General features: G+C 46.9%; 1 protein-coding gene across 1 annotated transcript; it reads left to right on the top strand.

Annotated features, from left to right (window-relative positions):
- The first annotated feature begins 13,356 nt into the window (after positions 1-13,356).
- Positions 13,357-13,805, top strand: LOC132349175 (allograft inflammatory factor 1-like). The gene has a single exon (XM_059897361.1). It carries the CDS (start codon positions 13,393-13,395, stop codon positions 13,708-13,710), a length of 318 nt encoding a protein of 105 aa, XP_059753344.1. The 5' UTR covers positions 13,357-13,392; the 3' UTR covers positions 13,711-13,805.
- The last annotated feature ends 362 nt before the right edge of the window (positions 13,806-14,167 follow it).

The following is a 14,167-nucleotide window of genomic DNA, read 5'->3' as shown; positions in this document are numbered from 1 at the left end:
GATGTTACAAGTGATATCACAGAAATACAAAGGATCATAAAAGACTACTATGAACAATTATACTCCAACAAGTTGGACAACCTAAAAGAAATGGATAAATTCCTAGAAACATATACCCTACCAAGACTGAATCATGAAGAAATAGAAAATCTGAACAAACTAATCACTACTAGAGATTGGATCAGTAATCAAAAACCTCCCAACAAACAAAAATCCAGCACCAGATGACTTCACTGGTGAATTTTACCAAACATTCCAAGAGATTTAATATCTATCCTTCTCAAACTCTTTCAGAAAATTGAAGAGGAGGAAACACTTCCAAACTCATTTTATAAGACCAGCATTACTCTGATAACAAAACCAGACAAGAATGCCACAAGAAAACTACAGGCCAATATTTTTGATGTAATAGATGCAAAAATCCTCAACAAAATATTAGCAAGCTGAATTCAACAATGCATTAAAAGGATCATATACTATGATAAAGTGGGATTTATTCCAGGCAGGGATGCAAGGATGGTTCAACATTTGCAAATCAATCAGCATAATACACCACATTACCAAAATAAAAAATAAAAGTCATATGATCATCTCAATAGATGCAGAAAACACATTTGACAAAATTCAACATCAATTTATGATCAAAACTCTCAACAAAGTGGGTATAGAGGGAACAGACCCCCACATAATAAAGGCCATATATGACAAGCCCACAGCTAACATCATATTCAATGTTGAGAAGCTGAAAGATTTCCTCTGAGATCAGGAAGAAGACAAGGATGCCCACTCCTGCTACTTTTATTCAACATAGCATTAGGAGTCCTAGACAGAGCAATTAGGCAAGAAAAAGAAAAGGCATACAACTTGGAAAGGAAGAAGTAAAACTGTCACTATTTGCAGATGACATATTATATGTACAAAATCCTAAAGACTCCAAGGAAAACTCTTAGATCTAATACACAAATTAGGTAAAGTTGCAAGATACAGAAATCTGTTGTGTTTGTATACACTAATAATGGAAACCAATTCCATTTACAATTGCATCAAAAAGAATAGAATACCCAGGAATAAACTTAACCAAGGGGGTGAAAGACCTGTATACTGAAAGCTTTAAGACACTGATAAAATAAATTCAAGACAAATAAACAGAAAAATATTCCATGCTCATGGATTGGAAGAATTAATATTATTAAAATGTCCATACTACCCGAAGTGATCTACAAGTTCAATGCAGTCCCTATCGAAACTTCAATGGTATTTTTCACAGAAATAGAACAAAAAAATCCTAAATTTTTATGGAACCATAGTAGACCCCCAAATAGCCCAAACAATCTTGAATAACAAGAGCAAAGCTGTAGGCATCAGATTTCCTGATTTCAAACTATATACAAAGCTATATTAATCAAAACATCATGGTACTGACATAAAAACAGATACCTAGATCAATAGAACAGAATAGAGAGCCAGGAAATAAACCCACACATATATGGTCAATTTATGATAAAGGAGCCAAGAATATACAATGGGGAAAGGACAGTCTCCTCAATAAATGGCGCTGGAAAAACTGTGTCACCTCATGCAAAAAAAGAAAGAAAAGAAAAAGAAAAGAAAAAGAAACTGAACCACGATCTTACACCATACACAAAAGCCAACTCAAAATGGATTAAAGACTTGAATGTAGGACCTGAAGACATAAAACTCCTAGAAGAAAATGTATTAAGTTTCTTGACATAGGTCTTGATGAAGATTTTTTGTATTTGACACCAAAAGCAAAGGCAATAAAAGCAAAAATGAACAAGTATGACTACATCAAACTAAAAAGCTTCTGCACAGCTAAGGAAATCATCAACAAAATGAAAAGACAACCTACCAAATGGGAGAAAATAGTGCAAATCATATATCCGATAAGCAGTTAATATCCAAAATAAATAAAGGACTCATACAACTCAGTAGCAAAAAAAAAAAAAACCCCAAAAACCAAACACCTGATTTCAAAATGGGCAGGGGCTGTGAATAGATATTTTTTCCCAAATAAGACACAGATGTCCAACAAATACATGAAAAGGTTTTCACATTACTAATCATCAGGGAAATGCAAAACAAAACCACGAGATATCACCTCACACCTGTCAGAATGGCTATTATCAAAAAGACAAGAAATAAGTTTTGGTGAGGATGTGGAGAAAATGGAACCCTTGCACACTATCGGTGGGAATGTAAATTGGTGCAGCTATTATGGAAAACAGTATGGAGATTCCTCAAAAAACTGAAAATAAGACTACCATATGATCCAGCAATCCCACTTCTGGATACATATCCAAATAAAATGAAAACTCAGAAAGATATATCCACCATGTTCATTTCAGCATTATTTACAGTAGTCAAGAGGTGGAAGCAACCTAAGTGTCCATTGACAGATGAACGGATAAAGCAAGGACTACGTGTATATGTGTGTGGGTATATATATAATGGAATATTATATACATAATGGAATATTATTCAGCCATTACAAAGAAGGAAATCTTGCCATTTGCAGCAAAATGGATGGATCTTGAGGTCATTATGCTAAGTGAAATGAGTCAGACAGAGAAAGACAAATACCTCATGATCTCTTATATGTGGAATCTAAAAAATAACATAAACAACAAGCAAAAATGAGCTCACAGATACAGAGAACAAATTGACGGAGGCTGGGAGGGGATTGGGGAAATGGGTGAAGAGGGTAAAAGATACAAACTTCCAGTTATAAAATAAATAAGTCCTGGGGATGTAATGTACAGCATGGTGACTACAGTTAATAATACTGTATTATATATTTGAATTTGCTTAGAGAGTAATCTTAAAAGTTCTCCTCACAAGAAAAAAAAAAGCTTGTAACTATGTATGGTGTTGGACGTTAACTAGACTTGTGGTGATCACTTTGTTATATATATATTGAATCATGTTGTACACCTGAAACTAATATAATGCCAATTATATTTTAATAAAAAATTTTTTTTTCTGCCCCCACACTCTCTCTCCTCTTTTTCTGGGACTCTGATGACACAAATATTAGTTTTTTTGTTATTGTTCCACAGATTCCTAAGAGTATGTTCATTTATTTCCAGCTTATTTTCTCTCTGTTGTTCAGATTGGATAATTTCACGATACGTCTTTAAGTTTACTGATTCATTTTTCTGTTGTCTCCAATCTACTCTTCAGCTTGTCCAGTGAATTTTAGTTTTTGTTCTTGTATTTTTCAGTTCTATAATTTCCACTTGATTCTTTTTTATATCTTCTATTTCTTAGCTGAGATTTTCTTTCTCACTTGCTTCAAGGGTACATATTCATAATTGTTTGTTGAAGCATGCCTTATGATTGCTGCTTTGAAATCCATCAGGTGATTCGAACATCTGAGTCACCTTGGCGTTGGTGTCTGTTGGTTGTCTTTTCTCATCAAGTTGTGATTGTTCTGGTTCTTGGGATGACAAATAACTTTTTTATGGTGTGTAGCATTTTTCTTCTTTGAAAGTTTTTGTTTTTGTTTTTTAGCATACAAAAGCAGTGATATTCAGAATCCTTAATGACTAGAGTAGTATGCAATTGGCCAATCAGAAAACTTACAGCCCACTCATAGACGCATAGATGCTGACTCTAAATAATTGAAACAGGCTGCCCAGAACAGTTGCTACAGCTGAACTAGCTGCACTGAAAAAATATCTTTCTGAACTTTCTGAAAATATGAACTATGATTTTAATTTTAAATGGGTCCTTTTGCTGTTTGCTTTAGTTTTTGCCATTACATAATTCCTCCTACACATGGTGGGTCTTAGCTATTTATGTTTAAGAGTGACACCTCAACAAACTCATTGGGATCTGTTGTGCCTAGGCAGGGTTTGCCAATTTGGGGGCCCCAGAGGATGACCTGGCAGGACATTTTTGTTGGAAGACACCAACTGCCTGTACATAAATCTTTTATCTTGGGCCAGTTTCTCCAAAACATTTCCCTCTAATCTCCTGAGTGCCCACATCTGGGAGACAGTGAGAGAAGGGCGCCAGGAGTCTGACTGCTTTTTATGGGAACTTTCACTTAATCTGTTTTGTGTTTTTAAATCTGTTTTTAATATAATGTCCTTACCTTCAGCTGTGCCTGGTGTCCCTAAACCCAAAGTCTTTGGGGTTCGTCCTCTCCCAGGACTAAACTTCCAAACATGAAGGACAGTCTCCCAGTAGCTTTGCTTCTTTTTTTAAAAACTAAATTTATTTATTTATTTATTTAATTTATTGGGCTGTGTTGGGTCTTTGTTGCTGCGCGCGGGCTTTCTCTAGTTGCAGTGAGCAGGGGCTACTCTTCGTTGCGGTGCGCGGGCTTCTCATTGCGGTGGCTTCTCTTGTTGCAGAGCATGGGCTCTAGGTGTGTGGGCTTCAGTAGTTGTGGCATGCGGGCTCAGTAGCTGTGGCTCTCGGGCTCTAGGCGCGTGGGCTTTGGTAGTTGTGGCGCACGGGCTTAGTTGCTCCGCGGCATGTGGGATCTTCCCGGACCAGGGCTCGAACCTGTGTCCCCTGCATTGGCAGGCAGATTCCTAACCACTGTGCCACCAGGGAAGCCCTAGCTTTGCTTCTTAAACTAATATAATCAGTGAATCTTTCTGGCCTTTAGCCCAAGACGTGCACCATGTAATGAATTATCTTCTCCCCCAGGCATCTAGAATGGTACTATCCATCAACCGTCCTTGAGAAACTTGAGGAAGAAGTCACTCAAGTCATTTTTTGCTGGACTTCCTTCTTGCCCAGGATTTTAGTTGAGAATGGCTGCCAAGGAGTTCGTTCTGTCTTGAGGCAAAGGAGTGAGGCTTTTTCACCCACGTCAGTCGGTCACTGGTCACCAGCTGCCCCAGAGGGACGGGCACCCTCCCAGGCACCCCCAAGCGAGGCGGTGCCGCGCGCCCCAGGGCGAGCCTGCAGGGAAGCCTGCGGGTGTGAGCAGCTGGGGTGCGGGCGCGACAGGTGGGCAAGAGCGGGCCCGCAGCAGCCGGGCGGGACCAGCGGCATCTGGCACAGATCGCCCCTTGCACCATCCACACGCGTTTGCCTCTCGCGTTCGAGTTATTCTGTCTCATCATGGCCTCTCCCGGATTTGAGGGGTTCTGATGGCTGGAGCACTGACTCAAGGTGAACTTTAGTCCCCACTGGTGCAGGTGTTCCCAGGCCTGTAAGGGACCCTCACCCTCTTCTTCGCCTACCACCTGTTCTGGATCCCCCGTGGCCTCATCCAGCACTTGTGCGTAATTCAGACCCTCACCACCGAGTGGTCTGAGTCTCTGGTCACGATATGTTATCAGGCCGATGTTGCTTAATCTTCTCATTTACATTAAAGCTGGACTTCGTGATGTGAGAGGTGAAGACACACCCCAGAGACCACCTGAGCATCAGACACCTGCCCGTCTCCGTCACACAGCGGCGGCCTTACGTTCTCAGGCTGACTGTGCTCGATCCCTCTTCCCAGCGTGCTGACCGCTTTCTTCACCTGCTCCCGTCCTACCGAAAGGCGTCCTTTTGAAGTGGGGCAGCGGCCACAGCTTACGTTTGGTTGGACTCCTGTCGTGTCCCCCAGTGGAAGCATCTTGCCCCTGGGAACCGGGGTCTGTTGACCCACAGAGCCAAGAGTCGTGGGAGGGAAAGCACACATCACCCACAAGGGTCCCGAGATGTGAGTGGGGGCCCTCCTACTCGCTCCACTGCGTGTCCAAACCTGCTTCTACTTGCTGGGAAAACAGCACCGCACGGCGGCCGCAACTAGGACGCTAGACGAGGCTGCACATAGGAGCTCCTCTATTCTTGCACCGAAGCCCACTGCCCACTCCTCGCCAACGCTGGCCCTCTGGCTTCCGTCCACAGACCTGATACTTACGATGACCCCTGAACTTCCCACACCCAGTGACATCGCCCATCTCCCCGTGTGCCCCGTGCTGTGCCCCTGCAGAGAGAGGCCTTGGTAGCTGCGTGGCTGAAGTGTCCTGGAGACCAACCCTCCGCCTGCAGCCAGGGAGGGAGGCCTCCTTGTCACCTGCCCCGTGGGTGATCCAACTTCAGCACCTCGTCCTTCAAGCCTGCAGGGCCATGCCTGGGACTAACAGTTTTAGGTCGGTTTCTAGAAGCAGAGCCAGAAGTAGGAATTCTTGGCAAGTAATAAAGGATGTTCCCAGGAGAAATCTGAGGGCAGCAGGCGGGGCGGTGGAGGCCGTTAGATGGGGATGTGGTTTCACCCAGAATGCAGCCCAGCCTGACCCGTGGGAGCCCGGAAGCATAAATGGTATCGGAGGATCTGTCCCGCCTCGTGACACAGAGCAGGGAGTTTGGGCCCTGGATCTCTTAGGAACTGGCCACAAGCCACTGCAGGGGGTGGGGGGTGTAAGTCCCAGCAGCCCCAGGGTCCCCAGGGCAACCCTCCAGAGAAGGTCACAGGTGTGGGATTGAGCGTCACCGCCCGCAGTGGCTGTGACACAGCACGCAGACAGGTCGACAGGAGGGACCAGGGGATCCGGGTAGGGCACCTACAGCATCAGCCCTACCCACCCACCCGAAAGCTGCACCAACTTACATGACCATGTGTGTAGGTTTATTTTGACTTAAGTTTTGAATGCTCACTTAGCAAAATACATCAACCTTTTTTTTTTTCTTTACAGATTCCATTACTTTTACAAGAATATTCATAGCAGCCCAAAGTGGAAACACCCCAAACATCCATGAGTAGATGAAGGGACAAACTGTGATGTCACCAGAGACCCAAACGCTGTTCGCACAAAGAGGAACAGGGTAACGGGGTCGGTCACAGGACAGCGTGAACGAACCTGGAACCACCGCGCTGCACAAAAGGCGGCTGCTGTATCTACGATGCCATGAATCCTAGCCCACTCCTGACATAATACAATCCCATACTTTCTAGCCCACTCCTGATATAATACAATCCCATACTTTCTTTTAGCTTTTAATATATCTTTTTATCTTTAATACTCTGGAGTTTATTTTGGTCTGGCATATGAAGCAGGATCTCAGAAAATTCCTTCCAAGTGGTTGACCAGATGTTCAACAATATTATTGAAGAATCCATCCTGGAGCCACTGACTAGAAACGCCGCCCATACCAAACACTAAATGCTCGCCTGCCCTTGCATCTGTTCCTGGATCCTAAGCTCCCCATAGATCAGTCTGTCTATTCCTCTCCAGACTCATGCTGTTTTAGTTAGCGGGGGGTGCACGGTCATATCACATAGGGCAGGCCCCCTCATTATTCCTTCATGTTTTCACGTTTTTCTTGGCTGTTCTCACATATACACTCTTCCAGATGAACGTTAGAATTGCTATATCGTATTCCAGAAGTCATGCTGGGCTTTTGTATGGGATTGCTTTAAATTTATAGACTAACTTGGAGGAAAATTACATCTTTACAATATTAGGTCTTCTGATGCGGCAACATCATAACGTTCTCCTTTTATGCAGAGTCTTTTTTATATGCCCTGGTGTCAAAGACCTTTGTGTGTGTGTGTGTGTGTGTGTGTGTGAGAGAGAGAGAGAGAGAGAGAGAGAGAGAGAGAGAGAGAGAGGGAGGGAGGGAGGGAGGTCTGCCCAGCAATCATTTCCATGCCCTCCCTCTGGTCTGAGAGCCCCCTTTCCTGGGAGAGAGATTCTGGGGGTAGTGTCCCCACCAAAGGCGTGGACGATGGGAACTAATACCAGCCAGTTGGAAGCCCCCAGCTCCCGGCCACAGTGGTGGGTTCACAGCACAAGGAAGACCTGTTGGTCCCTCCACGAGATTTGACATCTGGATGCTGGGAAAAGGGTTTCCATGTCTCTGGAATCACCAGCTGTGAGGATGAATTGGGTCTGGGGACAGCTGCCTGCACGAGAAACCCGACAACAAAACAGCTAACATTTACTGAGCACTTTCCATGTGCCAGGCACTGTTCTCCAAGTCTGACAAGAATTGGCTCATGTAAACTCCACGAGAACCTGTGCGATGGACAGAGGAGAAATCCAAAGCATTTAATAACCAGTAGGACCCCGGCGCTGACCGGTCAAAACGGGCCTCCCCACTGGCGCGCCCCAGCCGGCCTCAGCTCAGGAGGCAGGAATCAGCACGCCCTTCCCTACACGCGCACACGGCGCTGCCACAGCTGGTCGGCGGCGGGACCAGGGTTTCCTCCTACATGTGAAAAGCAGTCTGGGAGTCGGGCATCACAAAGGACAGGCCTTAAGGCGGACCGGCCGGAGGGGCGGCAGGGTACACAGGGGTGATGAACCCGAGCCCCTGCCCGGCTGGGAGGACAGCTGTCCTCATCGTGGGGGGCAGGGTGGGGGAACTGTCCCTTGTCACTATTGGGACACTCTGGGGCGTCCCCTGCCTTTGGGGGAAGGGGATGCTGGCTGGCCTGTGAAGACCCCGCCGAGGTCTGTTCCACACCCATGCCCCTCCCAGCCGCGCTGCTGGCCGTCAAGGTGGAGGCCGGGGCCACCAGCCAAGAACGTGGGCGCCTCTAGAAGCCAGAAAGGCCGGGAAACGGGTTCTCTCCTGCAGCCCCCGGTGGTGGGAAGCACAGCCCGGCCGACCCCTTGATCTCAGCCCAGCGAGACGCAGTCCGGACTTCCCATGGGACCTGTGATAAATTTGTTATTTTGAGCCACTAGTTCTGTGGTAATTGGTTACGGCGGCAATGGAAAAGCAGCCTCTGTGCTTCTAGAGTTTATCTCAACCCTGCTGTTTAAACAGAGAAAAGATAACCCCGCAGGGGAGGACGTGAACAGCGTGACCTCACCGTGACTTCGGCCTTTGGGGTGCTGGGGCCAAGGGCGACCAGGGAGCTCGTTTCCGAATCGACTCCAGGCAGAAGACGGCTTCTATTAAAGACTAAGGAAGGAGGCCGTGCCGACTGCGAGTTTGCTGCAACAGGGGACCTCACGCCGGGGGCTGAAGCAGCAGAAACGCATCCTTGTTCTCTCCTGGAGGCGTCATGTCTGAGATGGAGGTGTCGGCAGGGTTGGTTCCCCCCAGGCCGTGAGGGAGGGTCTGCTCTGGGCCTCTCCCCGTGCTGCTGGTGGTTTGCTGGCGACCCTGGGGCTCCTGGGCTGGTAGGTGCATCACCCCGTCTCTGCCACCATCTGCCCACGGCTTTCTTCCCCCGTCAATGTCCCCTTCTTATAAGGACACTGGTCGTACAGGATTAGGGCCACCCCAATGATCTCAGCCTAACTTGTGACATCTACAAAGATGCTACTTCTCAATGCGGCACGTTCACAGGTGGTGGGGTGGGACTTCGACATCTTCTGGGGGAAGCAACTCAACCCATAACATACACATAAGTATTGAAATTCAGCCGTGGGCTTCCCTGGTGGCGCAGTGGTTAAGAATCCGCCTGCCAATGCAGGGGACATGGGTTCAAGCCCTGGTCCGGGAAGATCCCACATGCCGCGGAGCAACTAAGCCCCTGTGCCATAGCTACTGAGCCTGCGCTCTAGAGCCCACGAGCCACAACTATTGAGCCTGCATGCCACAACTACTGAAGCCTGCGTGCCTAGAGCCCGTGTTCCGCAACAAGAGAAGCCACTGCAATGAGAAGTCCGTGCACCGCAACGAAGAGTAGCCCCCGCTCACTGCAACTAGAGAAAGCCCGCACGCAGCAACAAAGACCCAATGCAGCCATAAATAAATAAATTAAAAAAAAAAAAAAGAAAGAAAGAAATTCAGCCGCGATGGCAGAATTGTTGAGAACTTAGACCAACGAGAAGACTTCTCCCGGGAAGGAGTGGGTGTCAGGGGTGCTGCTGGAATCGCCAGCGCCTAGTGATAAGGCAGATGGACCCTAATCAGCTTTGTTATTGATTTTAAATCCTCTACAGAGCACGCCTCCCCTCCCCCAACCCATGCTGCACCTGGCGCCGCACTTCCCAGCACGAGGATGGACGCCCGGAGCAGCCAGTGTCCCCAGGAGGGCCGACCGCTGCCCAGAGAGGCTGGGGGCGGGGAGGGGAGGCTTCCCCCAGGGAGCACGAGGCCCCTGGGACGGACCCGTGGTGTCGGCGTGTCCTCTCTGGTGCTGAGGACGTTAGTCGCCTGTGTGGACGTGCCCCGGCTCGCTCACCTGTTCACCAGCTGAAGGACAGACACGTGGGTGGTCTTCTGGTTTGGGCAGTTAAGAATGAAGCCTCTCCACAGAGGAACGGATAAAGAAGATGTGGCACATACATACACAATGGAATGTTAGCCATAAACAAGAACGAAACAAGGCCACTTGCAGCAACATGGATGGACCTAGAGATTACCATACCTAAGTGAAGTAAGCCAGACATAGAAAGACAAATACCACGATATCACTTATAAGTGGGCTCTAAAATATGACACAAATGAACTTATCTATGAAACAAAAAGACTCACAGACACAGAGAACAGACTTGTGGCTGCCAAGGGGGAGGGATGGAGTGGGAGTTTGGGATTAGCAGATGCAAACCATTATATATAGAATGAATAAACAACAAGGTCCTACTGTATAGCACAGGAAACTGTATTCAATGCCCTGGGATAAACCGTAATGGAAAAGCATATGAAAAAGAAAACATATATATGTATGTGTGTGTGTGTATAACTGAATTGCTTGGCTGTATAGCAGGAAGTAACACAACATTGTAAATCAACTACGCTTTGATAAATTAAAATTAAAAATGAAGCCTAACATTTCAGGTACATATTATTGTGTGACCACCATTTTTCGGTTTTCTAGGGTAGATATTTCTGATGGGATGACTAGCTTTTAAGGCCATCGTATGCTTAAGAAACTGTTTAAGAACGCTTGGTGGTGCCATTTTGCATTCCCTCTGGCAACAAAGAGCTGCCCGGCTCTAAACACCCACTGGCACCTGGTTCTGCCAGTTTTATTGTCACCATTTGATAAACATGCAGGGCCATCTCACTGTCATTTTAACCTGCATCTCCCTAAGGGCTAACTTGCTCAGTTCTCACGCATTTTATCTGCTGTCCACATATCCTGTTTGGAAATATGTATGTTGTGATATTTTACCCATTTTAAAATTTGGTTTATTTTCTTATTGTTGAGTTTCGAGAGTTCTTTATATATTCTGGACACAAGCTGTTTGTTAAGAGATGTGATTTCCAAATGTTTTCTCCCCTTCTGTGAGTTATCTTTTCATTCTCTGAACAGTTTCACAGAGCAAATGTTTTTAACTTTGATTCAGTCCAATTCATCAATTTTTCAAAAAACTCTGCCTAACTCTGAGGTCACAAAGATTCTCGCTTATCTTTTCTTCTAAAGGTTTTATAGTTTTAGGCTTGACATTTGGGTCTATTATCCATTTCAATTTAATTTTTGTAGAGAATGGAAGAATAGATCAAGGCTCTTTAAATGTAAGTTTTTCACCAAATTTAGGAAGTTTGGGCCATCATTTCCTCAAATATTATTTTCTATGCCAATTTCTCTCTCCTCTTGGGACTTCCGTGAGAGGAACGTTGGACCCTGTGGTGTTGCCCATTTGTCCTCGAGATCATGCTCATTCTCCCCAAACTTCTGTTTTCTGTTCTGCACAGCGATGATTTCTGTTGACCCACCTCAGGTTTCCTGAACCCTTCCCCCTTCATCTCCATTCTGCTACCGAGCCCATCCAATGCTTTTTTTTTTTATTTCAGATATTGCATTCTTTCAGTTGTAAACGTTCCCTCTGGTTATATTTTCTAGTTTCTATTTCTCTGCAGAGAACTTCTACCTCTCCAGGCATCTCAAGATTATTCACCTTATCCTCATGATGGATGGTTAGAAGAGCTGCTTTAAAATCTTTAACTGATCCTTACCGCTTCGGGGTCGTCTTGGGATTGGCATCTGTTGGTTGTCTCTTTCTTTGTCCTGTTTCTTCTGTGAGTCGAGGAATTTGGGATTGTGTGCTGGACGCTTGCATACTGCGCTGCGAGACCCTGGGTCCTGGCTAACGCTCCAGAGGGTGTTGCCTTGTCATTGCTTCTGTGGCTCCAGCAGACCGACCTGGTTAGGCCCAGACGGCGCGGTCCAGCTCTCCTGCAGACAGTGGTCCGTTACGGGTTCCCCTCCAACGCCTTTCCCATATCGCTGGGCCCCATCCGGCACATGGGCTGGGACTGGGGACGTGGTTCAGGTCTTGAAGTCTTTGATGCGCTTCTGTGGGAGGCTTGGTCACACACGGCGTTGGGTGTGTCCTCCTGAAGCCCGCTCTCCTCTGGGATTTCTCCCACCCCCTCCAGCTCTGTGGGGCCCCTTCCCCTTGTCTTCAGGCTCTATCTCTCTATCTCCCCTGGAGTTTACTGTCAGTGCTGCCACGAAGTGCAGGGATGGGCCCACCCGGGGGTCAAAATGGGAATCAAAGGAGGAAAAGTCAGCCCCCGACTTGCCCTTGTTTCAGGTCGTTACTCAAGTTTGACTTCAGATCTTAATCAGCCTGCCCTGCTACTCGACACCGACCTCAGAGGGTTGCATTTGATATTCTCTCTGGAATGTTTCATTGTAATCAATGTGAGAGATAAACCATAGTTGGATAAACAGTTACTGTGACTATTTACTCCACGGTTGGAATTCCGGAACCAGAATTAGGATACACATTTTTTAATCGGCCACCTCATTGGGCTCTTATGAGTGCCACTATCTTTTTCCGTTTTCAATGAAAAGTATTTGATACACACACAATAACATAAAAATTATATGTAAACCATGACGTTTAATAACAGAACAAACACCTGAGAATCTAGGACGCTCCTGCAACCGTTCCCTCCTCCCATCCTCTGGCCACCAGAGGTGACTAGAGTCTGAATTAATCTTTACTATCATTACAACTGTCTCTCCTTATGGTTGTGCTACTTATGTGTGTATCCATAAATACAGTAGTTATTTTAAAATTATTTTTAGACATAAAAATGATGTCACAGTACCTCTATACTTTTACAACTTAATTTTTTTTAAAATTAATTATTTGTTTACTTTTGGCTGCGTTGGGTCTTCGTTGCGGTGCGCGGGCTTCTCATTGCAGTGGCTTCTCTTGTTGCAGAGCACGGGCTTCAGTAGTTGCGGCACGCGGGCTCAGTAGTTGTGGCTCACGGGTTCTAGAGCTCAGGCTCAGTAGTTGTGGCGCACAGGCTTAGTCGCTCCGCGGCATGTGGGATCTTCCCAGACCAGGGCTCGAACCCGTGTCCCCTGCACTGGCAGGCGGATTCTTAACCACTGAGCCCCCAGGGAAGCCCTGCAACTTGATGTTTTAATCCCAGTTTTGAGATTCATGTACGGATCCCGCCGCCACACGCCACGCAGCTTGGACCAGGCGCCCACCCCTCCTCTGCATCCCTTGCCGCGGTCGCGAAGCCCCGAGCGGCGGAAGTCCGGTGCTCACCATGTCGGTCGCGCTCAGCAACAGGTTCCAAGGAGGGAAAGCGCTCGGTTTGCTCAAAGCCCGGCAGGAGAGGAGGCCGGCCGAGATCAACCAGGAGTTCCTCTGTGACCAGAAATACAGTTATGAAGAGAACCTGCCGGAAAAACTTGCAGCCTTTATAGAGAAGTATCTGGAGTTTGACCTGAACAGTGAGGGCGAGATTGATCTGATGTCTTTCAAGAGGACGATGGAGAAGCTTGGGGTCCCCAAGACCCACCTGGAGATGAAGAAGATGATCTCGGAGGTGGCGGGCAGTGTCAGCGACACCATCTCTTACTGACACTTTGTGAACGTGATGCTGGGGAAACGGTCGGCGGTCCTCGAGCTAGTCATGATGTTTGAAGGAAAAGCCAACGAGAGCAGCCCCAAGCCAGCTGGCCCGCCTCAAGACAGAAGCATTGCCAGCTTGCCCTGAGGACCCCCGCCTGGACCTGCCCCGCCCTCCCCACTCCTCTTCCTCCCTCCTGATCTCACTGCCCTTCCTGACTCATTGCGATGTGTCTTATTTGTTTTGTTTGGTCATTGTGCATTTGTTTTTTCATCAGCAGAGTCAGTGATCTCTTTGTATAGCACAAGTTATCTGCCTTAAAGGGGCTCCGGGTTGGGGAGTCCAGATCTCCTCCTGCTCTTTTTCCCTGCGTCTCCCCTCCCTGTGCAGAAGGGCTGACATTAAACCAAAAACCAGAGGGAGCAGGGCCAGGACAGGGAGACCAGAAGCCTGTGATTCCCGCACTTGA

This window comes from Balaenoptera ricei, chromosome 15, assembly GCF_028023285.1.
Source record: "Balaenoptera ricei isolate mBalRic1 chromosome 15, mBalRic1.hap2, whole genome shotgun sequence".
Classification (NCBI taxonomy): Eukaryota; Metazoa; Chordata; class Mammalia; order Artiodactyla; family Balaenopteridae; genus Balaenoptera; species Balaenoptera ricei.
Note: the sequence above shows the minus strand (reverse complement) of the source record. Positions and strands in the feature narration are given on the sequence as shown.